Source organism: Cebidichthys violaceus, unplaced genomic scaffold (assembly GCF_023349555.1).
Source record: "Cebidichthys violaceus isolate CVI_PGR_0920_01 unplaced genomic scaffold, fCebVio1.0.p SCAF_11, whole genome shotgun sequence".
Taxonomy (NCBI): domain Eukaryota; kingdom Metazoa; phylum Chordata; class Actinopteri; order Perciformes; family Stichaeidae; genus Cebidichthys; species Cebidichthys violaceus.
Window position 1 is genome coordinate 15,983,148 of NW_027176274.1, and position 14,724 is coordinate 15,997,871.

Genomic DNA, 14,724 nt, shown 5'->3' on the forward strand with positions numbered 1-14,724 from the left:
TCATTGATACAAAGTATTTTGTACTATCACAGTACATGGGATGAATATGTATTATAGCTTTGCATTGTTATGTTGTTAGCAAATGAAGAGTTTTGTTTTTCTGGAACTGTTGTTCCTCATTAGATTTTATTGCCACCTTGGGCATAAAATCCTATTACAAAGTCATTTTTTTGGTATGTGGCTAAAATGGAACATTGCCAGCACATTAATTCTGAACAGTTTTCCTCGAGCCATCTGGTTAATGAAAAATATGGGTAGCCAGTTTTGTATTATTTATAACACTTATGAAGAATTTGAAGTTAAATTAATTGATAAGATGCCCTGATCAAGTTATTTATTTTTTGCCTGTGTTTGTGATCCAACTCATTTAATATTGAATATACCGAGTTCTGATCCAATACTTACATTTTCCTACATAATACAGCTGCAGAGTGCACACTTTAAGTACATTAAAGTTATTACATCAATCCAATGTATATGTTTGACAATTGACTAGCTCTGCATTGCATTGAGAAAAATGCCTGCATCCAAGTTGTTCCTTAATGTTATTTATTCGTATTCTTTAAAATAAAACTTCCCTGTAATCTTATTGGCCTCGTCGCCGTGTCGAGGGAATCTCTGTTTTTCCTTTAAAGGTGGCCTCCAGTGTTTGCTGCTTCGGTGCAGCCTTTTGCATGAGTTACCAGAAGGAACTGTATTCCGTTAAGTGTTTAATTCCGTCATCTCTACACATTTTGCGAGGAATACATTAATAAATGACTTGCGCAAATGAATATCCGCCTTCAGCGGACTATCTTACGTTATTACACATAACAAGCATAAACACACAGGACACAAACAGCGGCCTCTGGGTGAAAGTTCTGTTTGTTTGATGCCAAACACAGGCGCTTGGTGTAATCGTTATACCATGTAACTTTCAATAACGGCAATAACTTTATATAATACGTCACTTGCTCTGTGCGTTGCTTGTTTTAATATCATTGCTGACATCGCATTTTCATTGCTCCGTCAGAATGCAAATAGCAACATTGACATTCAACGCATCCATGGTCTGCAGGAATGTACAGTGCAACCTTTTCCCTGGAGACTTCATAATTCCTATAGTGTTACATTGCTTTGCTTCACCTTCATGCAGATGCATGCCACAGTTCGGTTCAAGCACGCTATGTGCCAGCTGTTAAACCTTTTCTGTGGTGTTAAGTGACTCAGGTAAATGGATACACGCACACAAAAGCTGAATCCTGGATTGCACACAATATTGAATTTAGACGTTTTATAACTATGCGAGAGAGCCTGACGATGACTGAAAGTAGAGGGTTGAAGGTCACTGCCAGTGCGTCTGAATATGACTAATAAGTGGACTAAAAGTTGCCGTGACAGAATGCACTCGTTAGTCTTTGCTGCACCTTCACTAATCAATCGCTGGTTGGGCGATACCTGCTAAGTGCAGTCTTCACAGTGCAGGGATAAATTGTGTCACTCCTCACGCCGCACTTAGCTTTTGTGAGATGTCAGTAATGACACTGCTGCTCTTGAAAAGCAATCGATAGAGACACAATTAGACCTTTCACCCGTGGGAGTTGAATTCATCCACAGCAAGACGAGCTGGTTTGGTTTCAAAAGCACTTCAGGTTGATGGGTTATTATTGTAAAACGCTACGTCCACAACAGGAAACACCTTTCTCTCTTATTTAGCTATGTGCAGTAAGCAATGATAACTGTCAGGAAAACAATACACCTTTTAAAACTCAAGCTTGACTGCTCAACATGAAATATGCCCTTGCGTGAAAGCAATGGCACATATATCGGATTATTTAGATGGCATGTTATTCTGTGGTGTGACAAAGTGCTTTCTCCCACTGGCAAAGAATAACCTTCACCTTCGTGATGCGTGCCATGACATACTTCAGACAAGAGGACCGTAAATTAATTAGCGTCTTGCAGGCATTGTCATAATGCAGTAGGTTCCTGGGTTTTGTGTTCCATCATCAGTCTCCACCCAAACAAATCTGGGCTGTAAAGACTAATGTGGAGGTGTGGAGTTTCTGGCTCCAGCTGAGGTGATATTGAATAAAACTGCTCAGACGGAAATATGAAGGTGACTGTCAGATATTAAAAGCTGGTCTGGAGTGTACAGTTTTATCATAAAGAAAATTACATTGCATTAAACAGAGCTATAAAACTTGCATTTGTTCCATGGCATTTAAAGGGCAGTTGCAGGAAAGCATAACACCTAGGAGTGGTCGCTTTTATCTAAATTGACCCCGCTTCCATGTGTGCATCCACTTATACTGGGCTCGGTGGTGACTTTGTCTCAACGACCAAAGTCAAAACTAGAACGGAAAGATAAACACTGTCCGATTCAGTCATTCTGAGCAAGGTTTGGCTCCAGTGAGTTCACACTGAAAAAGTGCTTTTTATGAGTCTGTCCCTTTGTTTGTATATCTCACACACACACACACACACACACACACACACACACACACACACACACACACACACACACACACACACACACACACACGTGAAAACACAGGAGCATGCGGGCGACGCCCACGCACATTCCTGCAACAGGTTTCTTGTGATTCTGCTGATGACAATCAGTAGTAATACGCAAAAGACAGAGACGAGAAGACTGCGAGCCTTCAAACACAGATGTATACAACGCAGGACGCCGTTATCAGCTGCAGTCAGGCACACACACATGCATTGAAGTGATTTTGGCCTATAGCGTCCACACATGTATTTGCAACTTCTTGGATCATCATGTGATGCAGACTAGCCGAAAAAAAAACTTCTTCCCATCCACAATAATTGAAAAGGAGCAGCTGATATATTTTTCTGAGCGTAACAAATCCCCCCCAATTTGTTTTAATCGCATACGCCCGGTCAGCTTTCAAAGGAATGAATGTGGTGCCATCTCTGTGCACCGTATCCACTTCTCCTAAATGCATCCATGGTGATTTAGCTACAGAAAGATCTGGGAAAACCAAAAAGTCATAAATCTTTATAAATACACTTAGCTTCCTTTTTGTTAAGTTTGATTGACATGTCTTTCCAAAGTCACATATTTTATCATTGCCTATCGGTACCCAAGTACATGTTTCTTGGGCAAAAGCAGTCGCCTATACTACAAAGATTGGCATGTGGCACATAGCAAACACAATCAGTATGCGGTGTGGACACAGCTGTATTTAACAAACAACAGACATGATGGAGCTCGCTGCAAACAAGCCATTAGTGAGAATATTAGTTAGCCTTGAGCTCCATTGCAGTGAAATTAATGTCTCACTGATCTTGTCTGGCCTTTTAGATCTGATTAATTTGTAAGTTGATTAAAAATTGAACTAAATCTTTGTAAAACCTTTCCCATACAATATGATGTTGAATGTTTCTTTATAAATGGTAAATTTATGCAATAGATTCTTACCTCTAGGAATACTTCATTACCTGCATTCTGGTGATTTATTGTATGCACCAAAGTATGTTGGAAATGTCTATATTTATGTAAAGGAAAACACAAAGTTCAGGCGCCAGGTGACAAATCAAAACATGAAAATATAATGGAATAAAATGCAGTAAGGCTCTCAGGCCTACGGATATCGCTTTCAAACATTTATTCTCCTCTCATTTAATGATATCTCTGCTGAGTCAAACCTCATGTCGGCATGATTCATACTTTTCTCCTCTTTCATGTCTTTTGTTTGGGGAAAACAACTCTTAAAAGTGCATGTGCCTCTTGTTAAGATCAATGATGCATTAATCAATTCATTTATTAACCCCTGGACTTAAATGACTCGGATCAGGGGAAACCTGAGCGCAGCATAACAATGAGTCTCCCTCTCAATAATGACCAGCGCTGCTGCCACAGCGCCACACTGTACAGTCCACAATATGTAACAGTTCGCAGCAGCAGTAAGCGTCAGGGTGAGCCTGGCCCAAAACAATAAACAAATCTATCTTTATGACTATTATAATTTACCTATTCCCAAAATAAACAAAAGAAAATGCAGGCAGCTTACCTACCTCCCCAACAGATAAACAGGAGGAAACAAGATTGAAAAAAGGGCTTCTCACCTTTACAACTACCCAGACTACATTTTACGCAAAGCCAATCTGATCGGTACCCACCCCACCCTAAGGACCAGCGACCCCCTCGGCAGTGCAGCTGGGCCTGGTTGGGAGCTGGAGAGAAAAGATAGAGATCAACAGCCTCCACAGGTTCCTTCTTAAATCAGTCCTAATCAGTCCCTCAGTCCAATCACCTGCAACGCAACAGGTCAACAACGCAGACACAATGTAAACAGCACCGCCCTCAGGCAGGGAGGTAAACAGCATTCCTGTTCATTATCTTATCTTATGACGCTCTAAGTCATGAACAGATGTATTTCAGAAAGAATGCATCAAATGTAATGTTATTCTAATATTTCATATACACAAAAAAAAAATGTGGACAGGCAATACTGCCCCCACCACCTCGTGCCGCCAGCGCCTCACATGATGACACGGCCACTTAACAAGAACACTCCTCTAAAGGTCACACACCTATGTGAGCGACATTCTCTGGTACTGTGGGAAACCTTTTCCTCCTATCTCTGCAAAGGTTTTTGCTCTCCAGCCCTGATGCTTCACTGAAACCCCAATGAGTCACAGCCATTGTGTCCCACATTCTCCCTTTGGTCCTCTGTCCCTTTTACAGCTCTGCTTGAAGAGGTCAGAGACAGGAACACAGTGTTTCTCTGTGACAGTTGCACATTTTTTATTTTTTTTTGTCCTTAGCTCAGGGCTTATGCTCAGTCTGTGAGCCCAGATATTGTTTAAAAAAAAGAATAATAATAGAAAAAGAAAGGTTAGGGAAGGAAAAAAGGGAATAAAAACACAAACAACCAAATGTTGCTGGAGGTGACAGGACTTGGCAGATTGTTAAGTATAAAATGTGAGTCTGCTTTGTAGAGCTGAAACATCTAGTTGATTAACGGATTAGTCAATTGACAGAAAATGAATCAAATTAATTATTAATCGTTAAAGTCGAACAAAAATACCAAAGTTTTGCTTTTATGGTTCCAGCTTCTTAATGTTTTTCATTACCAAAGGCCGTGGTTCTCAACCGTTGCAAAGACATTTATAGCTCATAACCTGTCATCATGTCAAAATCTCCCACAGATATGCTCTGATGAATAAATGTGAATAAATAAGGCTTTTTTCATGGTGACAGTTTAGTTTCAATGTGCTCCAGACTCTGGATTTTAGATGTGTTCCGTGACCTTTTTCTCTTCCCCCTGACGTGCTGGAAATTCCCCGTCAGAAATAATGTTATTTTATCCTGTTGTTTTATTTTTTTCTCCGCAACCACCTGGAGAACCACTGGCCTAATGTAAAGTATAGCGACAATTTAGGGGCTTTGGGATCTGAAAAAAGAAGCTTTTCGAAGAGTAACTCTCACTCTCCTTAGAGCTAACCCTGCAAGCATGGACCTTTAACACTCTGCTACAGTGGTGCTTTGTGCGATATCCAAACAATAGCACTGTGATGAAGTAATCAGGAATAGATTTTGTAAATCTGGATAGGCTGATTTTGCTGCTGAGGACAGTGTCTTCCTATGTGATTGGATTACGTCTGTCTCCATCCAGTGGCGACTGTTATTTTTACGCCCGGTTATATTTATTTTGCTTAAATATCTATTCCATTGGAGATTTTCTTCTTCTTATTTTCACAGGAGGCCTGGTAAAGATTGTGTCAGTGAAAACATTTCAAAATATGAAGGAATAAATCAAGCATTGATAAATCAATTGGGCGAGTGAAGAGATAAGAAAGGGATGGGGTGACAAAAAGTGCAGTCTAAACATTGTTAGTTTGCAATAGATCCGTGGTGCATTGTCGTGAAATAGCATCTTTCTCATCTCAAAGGGGCCAAAATAGGAGGACAAACATGAACATATGCGATTTCATTTCATATGCTCACAATCATCTGAGCCTGAAAAAAAAAAGGTTTTCCCTGAAGAGAGGCCAAAACTCTCTGGAACGATGGCCCGTCTATTTTACACCCAGCATTTGAAAAAAGAACTGACCGATAATTCTCCTCAAAACACAAATCACCTTCACAACTCTCATAGAGAATTGTGTTTCTGAATTATTCATTACTGCATTCCTCCACGGAGAGCGCCAGAATACTCTTTGACACGTCTCTTTGCACACGCTTTTAAGTCAAAGTCACCTCGTAAAATGCATTTAGATGTTACAATGATAGTCTTTTTAACCACCCCTCAGTAGTGTGTTTTTCATTGACTTAAAGGATAAACCAGATAGTGAGCGTTTAGCATGGTGTAACACATCCTCTGGCAGCTGTTGGGACACGTTGCGTTTAGTCAGAAGTCTCAGTAGAATTTTAATTTGGCTACTAACAAAGGTGATTGATTTTGTTGTCAGCTTGTTAGCCAATATATCATGAACATCTGGTCAGTGGAAGTTCTTGTTGCAAACTGCATGTCTTAAAGAAGTTATGAGAGCCGTTATCAATGCTGTCTTCAAAGCCACAGGTCTCCTTTGACAAAAACAGTAAGGAGCTGTTGGAATACACTGACTATGGAGCCTACCTTATACAACCCCACTTAAAAAAACAAAAAACTGTTGCTTTAAAGCTGAAATTTTATAATGTAAATGCTACGTAAATAGAAGATTATAGTGGCATTATAGCGGTGTTGAAGACAGATATTATGTAAACAATCTACAGTGTGGCAGTCCCCTCAAATCTCAGAATTATTCATTTGTTTTGTATATTGTATTTGAAAATGTAGTGTAATCTATTCATATTTTAATTCCTTAAAATACCTGCCTCTTTATGTCCCTTCAACTCTTGGGCCTCACTTTAAAAAAGTTGCTCTGATGACATTAGAGGACAAAAAGTCTGTATAAAAAAACGTCCTTGATATTATTATATATTGATAATATTTTCCACATTCACAGAGTTACATATTTTAATCAACTTCGGCAGTGATCAAAACTACCAAATATGCATTCATTTTCAGAATTTTAACCTCTCAAACGCCACCGCCATCCATTTCACGGTCGGTTGTCCGGTCTGGGAGTTGTCTGTGTTTTTGTCTTAGAACTTTAACACTTTCAAAGTGTTTTTGCAGTTCATGGAAAATATTGCAACATTTTCGCTTGTCTTATTCAGCTTTCGGTTGTATTTAGATCCACCCTCTCCTGTCAGTTCTGGTTGCAAAAAAACAAGACAGTGAAAGTCAAAAACCAAGATGGCAACGGCCAAAATGCCTAACCCGAGGCTTCAAAACCGAAATCCAAAACCCAATGGATGACGTCACAAGGACTACGTCCACTTCTTGAATACAGTCTATGATTCAAACCCCAAATTCTACTGCTCTATATGCACTCATTTTAGACACATCCCTCCAAAATACAGCCTGGCATATTTGGTACTTTTGGTGGATTTGATCAAAGTTTGGGTTCACAGCATGAGGTTGTAGAGGTTTACTTATTTATTTGATCGCCTCAACAACCTTTGGATTACACACGTATAGAAGAAAATGCCTCATCGTTGTCATTTTACATGTGATGTAATCATTAAGCACTACATTCACAAACCTTCCACATCACTGACATGTAAATAATCGTGTAAGTATCAGGAGATAGAACTGCGCTATTTTTTGATAAATAAATCATTATCCATCTCTGCGGGTGGACGCCAGTACACATGCCATGGTGGGATGCACACTCTGCTGCTCAGCTAGTCACACCTTGTCAGGTTGCACCTGTCTTGGCTGATAATGACATGAATAAAGTCAGTTTGAAACAATAAACTGGAAGTGATGCGCTTTACACTGTGGTTGCCATCATGTTACAGACTCAAATCAAGCATCAGCCTGTCACTAGCTTGAACAAGTTTTTTTTTTTAGGTTCCGTGACGGCTTATTCAAAGAAGAGGGCCTGACAACCCTCCACAACAACTCTGCTGTCGAGTGCTCCACGCTGCTACAGGTGGTGATAACATTTAAAGCTCCAGATTTCAGATTGAAGAGAATCTGACAGCAGTTTGAGTGACGGATTCGAAGTACGAATAATCTCTAACTTTTACATTTCCCTTCCAAACGTAAAAAGGTTGGCAAGTAATAATAATTGCTATCAAGGAAACAAACATGCACTATTACAGCAACCTTACGTCAACTCTGCACGATGCAAGAGGCAGGATTTAGATGCTCAGAGCTGCAATACTCCAAGACCCGAGGGTTATAATGTATGCAACGAGCGCTAACAAATGAACATGGGGAGTTAGAGCTGAGGTAAGAAGTAGAAGAGATATGCCAGAAAAGAAAGCAGAGAAAAAAGACAGAGGAGGTGATGTGGTTCACTGGGGAACACAAGGAAGTTCTTGCTGTGAGTGTTTAAAGATTGTGAGTGGGTCTGAAAACTGAAGAAAATGTTACAGCTGTGGGGACAGGAAGTGGGCCAGCTGTGACCCCAGAGGTCAGTGATTGCAAACTGTTGATTTCAGATTTCAGTCATCGGAGCTTTATGTTCAGAACAAAAATGACACTGGTCCATGCCGAGGCACTTGAAGCATGCCTTGTGAATTTCCACACCCCGCAATGAGGCCAGGACATGTCGAGCACTGATGTGGTTCTTGAAGCGGCGACTCCAAGCGGGGAGTCCGGTAGGCAGTCAGCGGGGTTCGCCGAAGAGGAAAAGGATGGCACTTGATTAGCTGGCTACACTTCTGCAGATTGTCAGTGGGCGATGGCGTGCTTGTGATTGGAGGAGTCCAGTAGAGGGGCGGGGCCTGTGGGAGTAAGAACTGTGGACTGCTGGGGAATTTGACGTGTGAAGAAAAACAAATACATTTAACACATTTGCTCTTAATTTATTGAGCAGCAGACTCAATAATTGATGGAATATTTTTTGGTTTCTAACAATTGTTCTCTCTCTCTCTCTTTCCTAGATGACAAGAACCCGTGTCACCTAGCCGAAGCTCCTGGTCTCTGTCGAGGGCTGGTGACTCGCTACTTCTTTGACAGCAAAAGTCAGCATTGCAAACATTTCTTTTACGGCGGCTGCTTTGGCAATGCCAACAATTTCAGGAGCATGTCCGAGTGCCAGGCGAAATGTCAGAGCCCAGGTAGGCCAGCTTGAACAATTGTTTGCTGTCGTCATTTGATGGGAAATTAACTGTATCTTTTTTTTTTTTTTTTAAAAGAAACGTGTTCTCAGGTCATACACCTCAGCCTTACAAGTCAGTTGTTACAGAAGTAATTACTTTTTCTGCCTCTACCTCAGAGTGTACTGCTCTGGGTTCACGGACAGCCAAGGCACAGCAGATCACAGCTGCTGCACAACAAATGCAAACTCATTTCAGAGCGGTTACATAACCAAAATAGTTCTACCTCAGAAAATTAACTTTTGGATGAATTATTTAGCTGACCATGAAATCACATTTCACCTTGATTTTGCATTTAAATCCTTTGAAAGTGACCAAAGCACACCCAATTATGCTAGACTTAGGCCCGACTTAAAAGTCATTTAGAGATTGAAATTATCAAAGAATATAACGAGAGAGTCGCTCGACTGTGACCAATTCCGTAGACAGACCCTTTTATTTTTTTTATGGATAACAATTTCAGATAGAGGCTCTGTCTGGTTTCATTAGTTTTTCTAGACCAACACCCTTTCTGGTCTGATACTAATGAAATTAAACTTATTTGAATTATGATTGATCGCTGGGATTTAATGCAATCTGTTCTAAATATAGGCATTAATTCATTGGATTTACGTTGGCCATGGAGACACACCGTCTCAGTTGGTACTTTTTTTTCTTTTGTCAATATAGCAAAGCCCACCAAGGCACCAGAACTGCACACACTGTCTGCCAGAAGAGCCAGTGTTGTGCAGCCAACCATGTTAACTGGTAAGATTAATACATCACACTTGAAGTAAAATGTGTTGAAGTTTCGTTGCTTGTTGTCATTTTCCAATCACGATCGTCTTGGGCAGCGCTAAGCCCAGGAGGCAGAAATGTTGTATTTGCAAAATAGCAAGAAGGGGAGAATGGCAGACTTATACACACAGTCAATTAGTTAACAAGACTCAAGCTCAAAGCACAAATTATCATTTCATTATTACCGTTTGTGTATTGATCAAACAAATCAGGTAAAACATGTTGATTAGCGAGCCTCAGAGGCGCTGTTTGGCAGATTTTTGAGCTTCAGAGAGAGCCTGACTAGCTTCTTTCCCCTTCTTCCAGTCTTTAAGCTAAGATAAGCTAGTCAACCCCCGGTTCTACTTCTGTCCTGAAGACATGAGAGTCGTAGCGATCCCAAAATCAAATGACTGATCTCTCGATGTGTGTTTTTAATTTCTCAGGGGAATTGAGTGAACCTCAGGTGCAAGCAAATGACACTAATCAAGAGCCAAAAGGTAAGAAAGTATGACTCCAAATGTCAATATAATGTTAATGGAACCAACCCCTAACACGGTTGGTGCATGCGTTACAAGCTAGTTTACAGCTAATGGCGGTACAATTGCTACATTGCTAATTGTGAAATTGCGCTAATTAAGCGCAAACTGTTCTGCGTCAGGGCGTGAGGCAAACGTTTAATTTTCTTTTTCTGAACACACGTTAAGGAGGAACTTTTTTCAGAGATTAGCCGATTGTGTTGTTGATTACAGTTTTTAGTCCAGTGACCTTTTTAGTGCAGACACCGAGGCCCAAAGCCACAGTGCAGTGTTTATTTATTACAGAAATCCCAGTGCACCAGACATTTAGGATAGATTAACTTTTGTTAGTTAGAAACACATCAATCATCCTGTCTTGAGAGTAGCAACCAGTCCATGCTGAATTCTGAGTTATGCTTAAACCTCAATGTAAGCAAATCTATTTCATTCATTAAACCCTTGTGGGATGCCAATAACTTCACTGTCGTAAAATGAAATAAAAACTCAAGGTGCAGCGATGCATAGATGCTAGACAGCTTGCAAAATTGCTTCTGCTGTGCAAGGCAAAGGGCAGAAACAGAGTGCATCGTTGTCTCCCTCCCACAGCCCATTTGTCATGTATTCCCACTTACTAATTTTCTGTGTATTAGGATTGAGGGAGCATACATCACGGTTGTCGTGTTCCAATGCTCTTTTGTGCCACAGCAGGAGACCCTGGCCTGCTTCCCTCAGCTCATTCAAAGAGTTATCATTATAAGAATCCAATTTCCCTCTTGTCAGAAAATGTTGAGAGGGAAAGATTCAGGTTGACTTAGCCTCAATAGCATCGCCTCCTTATCAATCAATTTTCGTTATTCCTGCGATGAGATCACAAAACGATCACTCAGAAACAATGCTGGCATGAAAGTAAATCCCCTTAAAGTAACAATGAATTATTCAGATCTTAAATCAGACAGATTTAGAGGATAATCTTTGCTAATGATTCATGTCAGAGTGACGTTTGTGCTTTTACTACATTGAAATGGAGCCTTTGAATTTCATAAAAGTCATAAAGGTTGCACAATTAGCATTATGAAATTGGCATACATCTTGAGTATGGTGTCATTCTGCCAAGCATATACTGCGATGTTGAAACCACAGACTGACATCTTGTGGTTGTAAAGTGATGTACACCTTAAGTGTCATTGGGAGAAGTGGTGTTGTAGACTTTTGTGTCTGAATAAAATAAAATAAAAATGGATTGATTCAACCATGCAATGTGGGCAAAAGAGGGACGTACGAGTTGGCTGCTTTAAGCTTGCAGCTCTCTGTCTCTCTCTTACAGAATTCCAAAAATAGTATATCAGACTCCAAAGGTTAACCGGGTCACGGCCCCTCTGGGCCCCGCTTCCACGGTGCTACGACTGAACCAAATAACGGGGCTATCTTTTGCAGTTTGTCAATGTGTGTATATTTTTTCTTTTAGTTCAAGATTTTAGTTTTCTTATTTAATAACTCTTAAACTGAATAAAAGAGCAATATAAGGAGATTTCTTCTTATATTGCATATGTCATAATGTCTCATGCTTTGCTACTATTGATGATAATAATATAAAAAATGTTGGACAACTTGGTCACGTTTTTCCAGTCCTCAAAAGCTCTAATTTTTCCAATTGACCCCAGTTGAACCCCGACAAATGAAGTCATAATGATTAGATAGTTGGACTTTTGAAGTTGTAGTGTTTGCCTATGGAAACCGGTGTCCTTTCAGTTGAGGTAAAGACCTCTCATGGTTGCTGGAAGAACATTCCTGTGTTTCTCACCATGAAGAAAGCTGGAGAAGAGATCAGAGAATAGCTTACACAGCACTGTGGAGTCAATATATTCAAACGTTTTCAAATCTGTCCATTTAAGGATGAGAACTTGCAGACACTGGACACAATGATTAAGTCAAACTGAAGTGGATGAGGATTTGAACACATTTGGACTTTGGAGTGGAGTTAAATAAATGTTAACATTGTACCTTTCTCCAAACCCAAGAATACATTGACTTTCGACGTTTTTGAACCCAAAATACTTTTCATAATGTTTGTTGCGTTACAACAGCTGTAAACTCAATGTTTGCTTTTGGTTTCACACGGGACACCAACAGCTGTCTCCTGGGTGAAAGTCCTGCGTTTGTACAATGCCAATTAAGAGCAGTTAAAAGCTACGAGAAGGAGCTCCACCCTCCTTACCTGAGCCTGTACTACTACTGGGATGGATCCAAGAGATCCAAATACACCATGATATAACACTTAATGGACAATATACAGGATAATATGTATAATTTGAAAAATGAAAATAATAGTTCGTTATAGCCCCAATGTACTCTCTGGCTCTCACTTGTGATCCACAGCCTTGAACCCCTCCGAGCCGTGCTTCAGTCCCGTGGACAGGGGGACGTGTCACGGTGCAGAGAAGAGGTTTGCGTTCAACCCCAAGACCAAGAGATGCCAGATGTTTCACTACAGCGGCTGCGGGGGAAACGAGAACAACTTCACACAGCGGAAGGACTGCATCAACAAGTGCAAGCGTAGGATTATTTTATTTCTTTTCATTTTAAAAATGCCTCAAAATACTTTGAATTCATTACTTTATTGTTTCATTGTAGAAAGTACATGTACTGGCTGTAAGCATTTTAAGTGTAGGCTTTTCATTGTGAGATATTCACAATACTTAACGATGAAATTAATATTGTATAATGTCGCCATGTTTTGTTGCAGCTCATGGGAAGAGGATGATCCGAATAAGGAAGAAAAACATAAACAACATTGCCAACCGCTCGGTCTAAACATCCTGCATCACATCCTGCACTACTGTGGAGCCACCTTTATTTATGTCCATATGTTATGTTCAGCTATATACTCATATCTATTGTTTTGTAGTGCTGCGATACTTGTATAAATGGGATTTAGTGTACGTGATTTACTTTTGTAGTGACTGGATGCAATTATCATCCTTATCCACATTATTATTCAATAGCTCATTGACAAAAAAACACATTTGTTTTGCTGATAGTAGCAGCTCTCCACACACCAGTGTCGATGTTTTTGTATAAACAATATATTATGCTTTTTGTTTTTTTACAGTTTCAGGGCTCTGTTATCATCACACTGATATAAACATTTCACTGTAACTTTTATGGGGAAACACCAAAGCAATATTCTTTTTTAATAACACAATGAATGCTTCTAGTGCTATACAGCAACTGATGCTTTTCCCCAAGAGTTTTGGTATAGCTCCACTTTTGTTAATCAATGTGAACAACAGCATTAGCAGATTGAACTGGTGGCAATCCTGATCAACTACAACAGTACACAGAATGATCTTGAGAAACCACATTAATCAAGATGACCATGTCACAGCCATAAATCAATGTGAACAAGGTAATGACACCTTTTGTTTTATATTCTTTTTAATCAATGTTATGCAGTTCAGTAAATCACTGTTGCAGTCCTGCTGCCGTTGTTGGTAAGGAGAACCACAGAGGGGCAGTGTTGTGTAAAGTACGTTTTCAAAGAGGTCGTTGGATGCATAGCGTTCTCTTTACTGTATCCTTTTATAACCGTGGTTGTAAAGAATTGGACTGTACGAGTTTGAATAATAAACTTTGACGATCTTCTCTTTCCTCTGGTTCTTTGTCTGATTTATTGCCCATCTGTCTGTTTATATGTAAGTACAGAATGTTTAACATTACAAACAAAAAGCTAAACTAAACATTAAAATAGTATGCTAATATAGATCCCATAGCTTTTTTCACATGAGAAAAAATAGTGTATGAAAATGCAACAACTCTATACTCTTCCGATTTGGAGGAAAATAATGTGTTTGATTTTTTTTGATAATTGAAAAAAAGATTCTGCAATAATTTTTTTATCAGTTTCAAACAATACCTTGAAAGTAAATGTAAAGTCATGAAATGAAACCTGATCTTTAAACTTAACTTTGTTGGCCTCCCTTCTGGGCTGTAGTTACCACTGAGGTCACATCCTGTGTATTTTTTGTCAGGGAATCTGAGAGGTTAAACTCATACAATCAACACTTCTTCATTTTAAAAGCTGATTCTAGTTGGTTTTTTTTGTTTTTTTTAACTATTGCCATCAGTCCTTCCAAACAATTCTTTACGTCTCAGTCTATTGCACATTGTCCTTTTTTATATAAATTAAATGAATGAATGAAAAAATACTTCAAACCTAACCAAACTCCAAAAAAGTTAGCAGTGAGGACATTGAGGTCTTATGTATTTGTTTCCAGTGAA

General features: G+C 39.6%; 1 protein-coding gene across 1 annotated transcript in view; it reads left to right on the forward strand.

The window, feature by feature from the left end:
* The window catches only part of tfpia (tissue factor pathway inhibitor a), a 35,957-nt gene extending 21,863 nt beyond the window's left edge, over positions 1-14,094 (forward strand). The window contains exons 3-7 of the mRNA XM_068705141.1: positions 8,957-9,133; positions 9,842-9,919; positions 10,375-10,428; positions 12,823-12,999; positions 13,190-14,094. Coding sequence (XP_068561242.1) covers positions 8,957-9,133; positions 9,842-9,919; positions 10,375-10,428; positions 12,823-12,999; positions 13,190-13,257 — 554 coding nt within the window. The 3' untranslated portion in view covers positions 13,258-14,094. The remainder of the gene's footprint in view (positions 1-8,956; positions 9,134-9,841; positions 9,920-10,374; positions 10,429-12,822; positions 13,000-13,189) is intronic.
* The last annotated feature ends 630 nt before the right edge of the window (positions 14,095-14,724 follow it).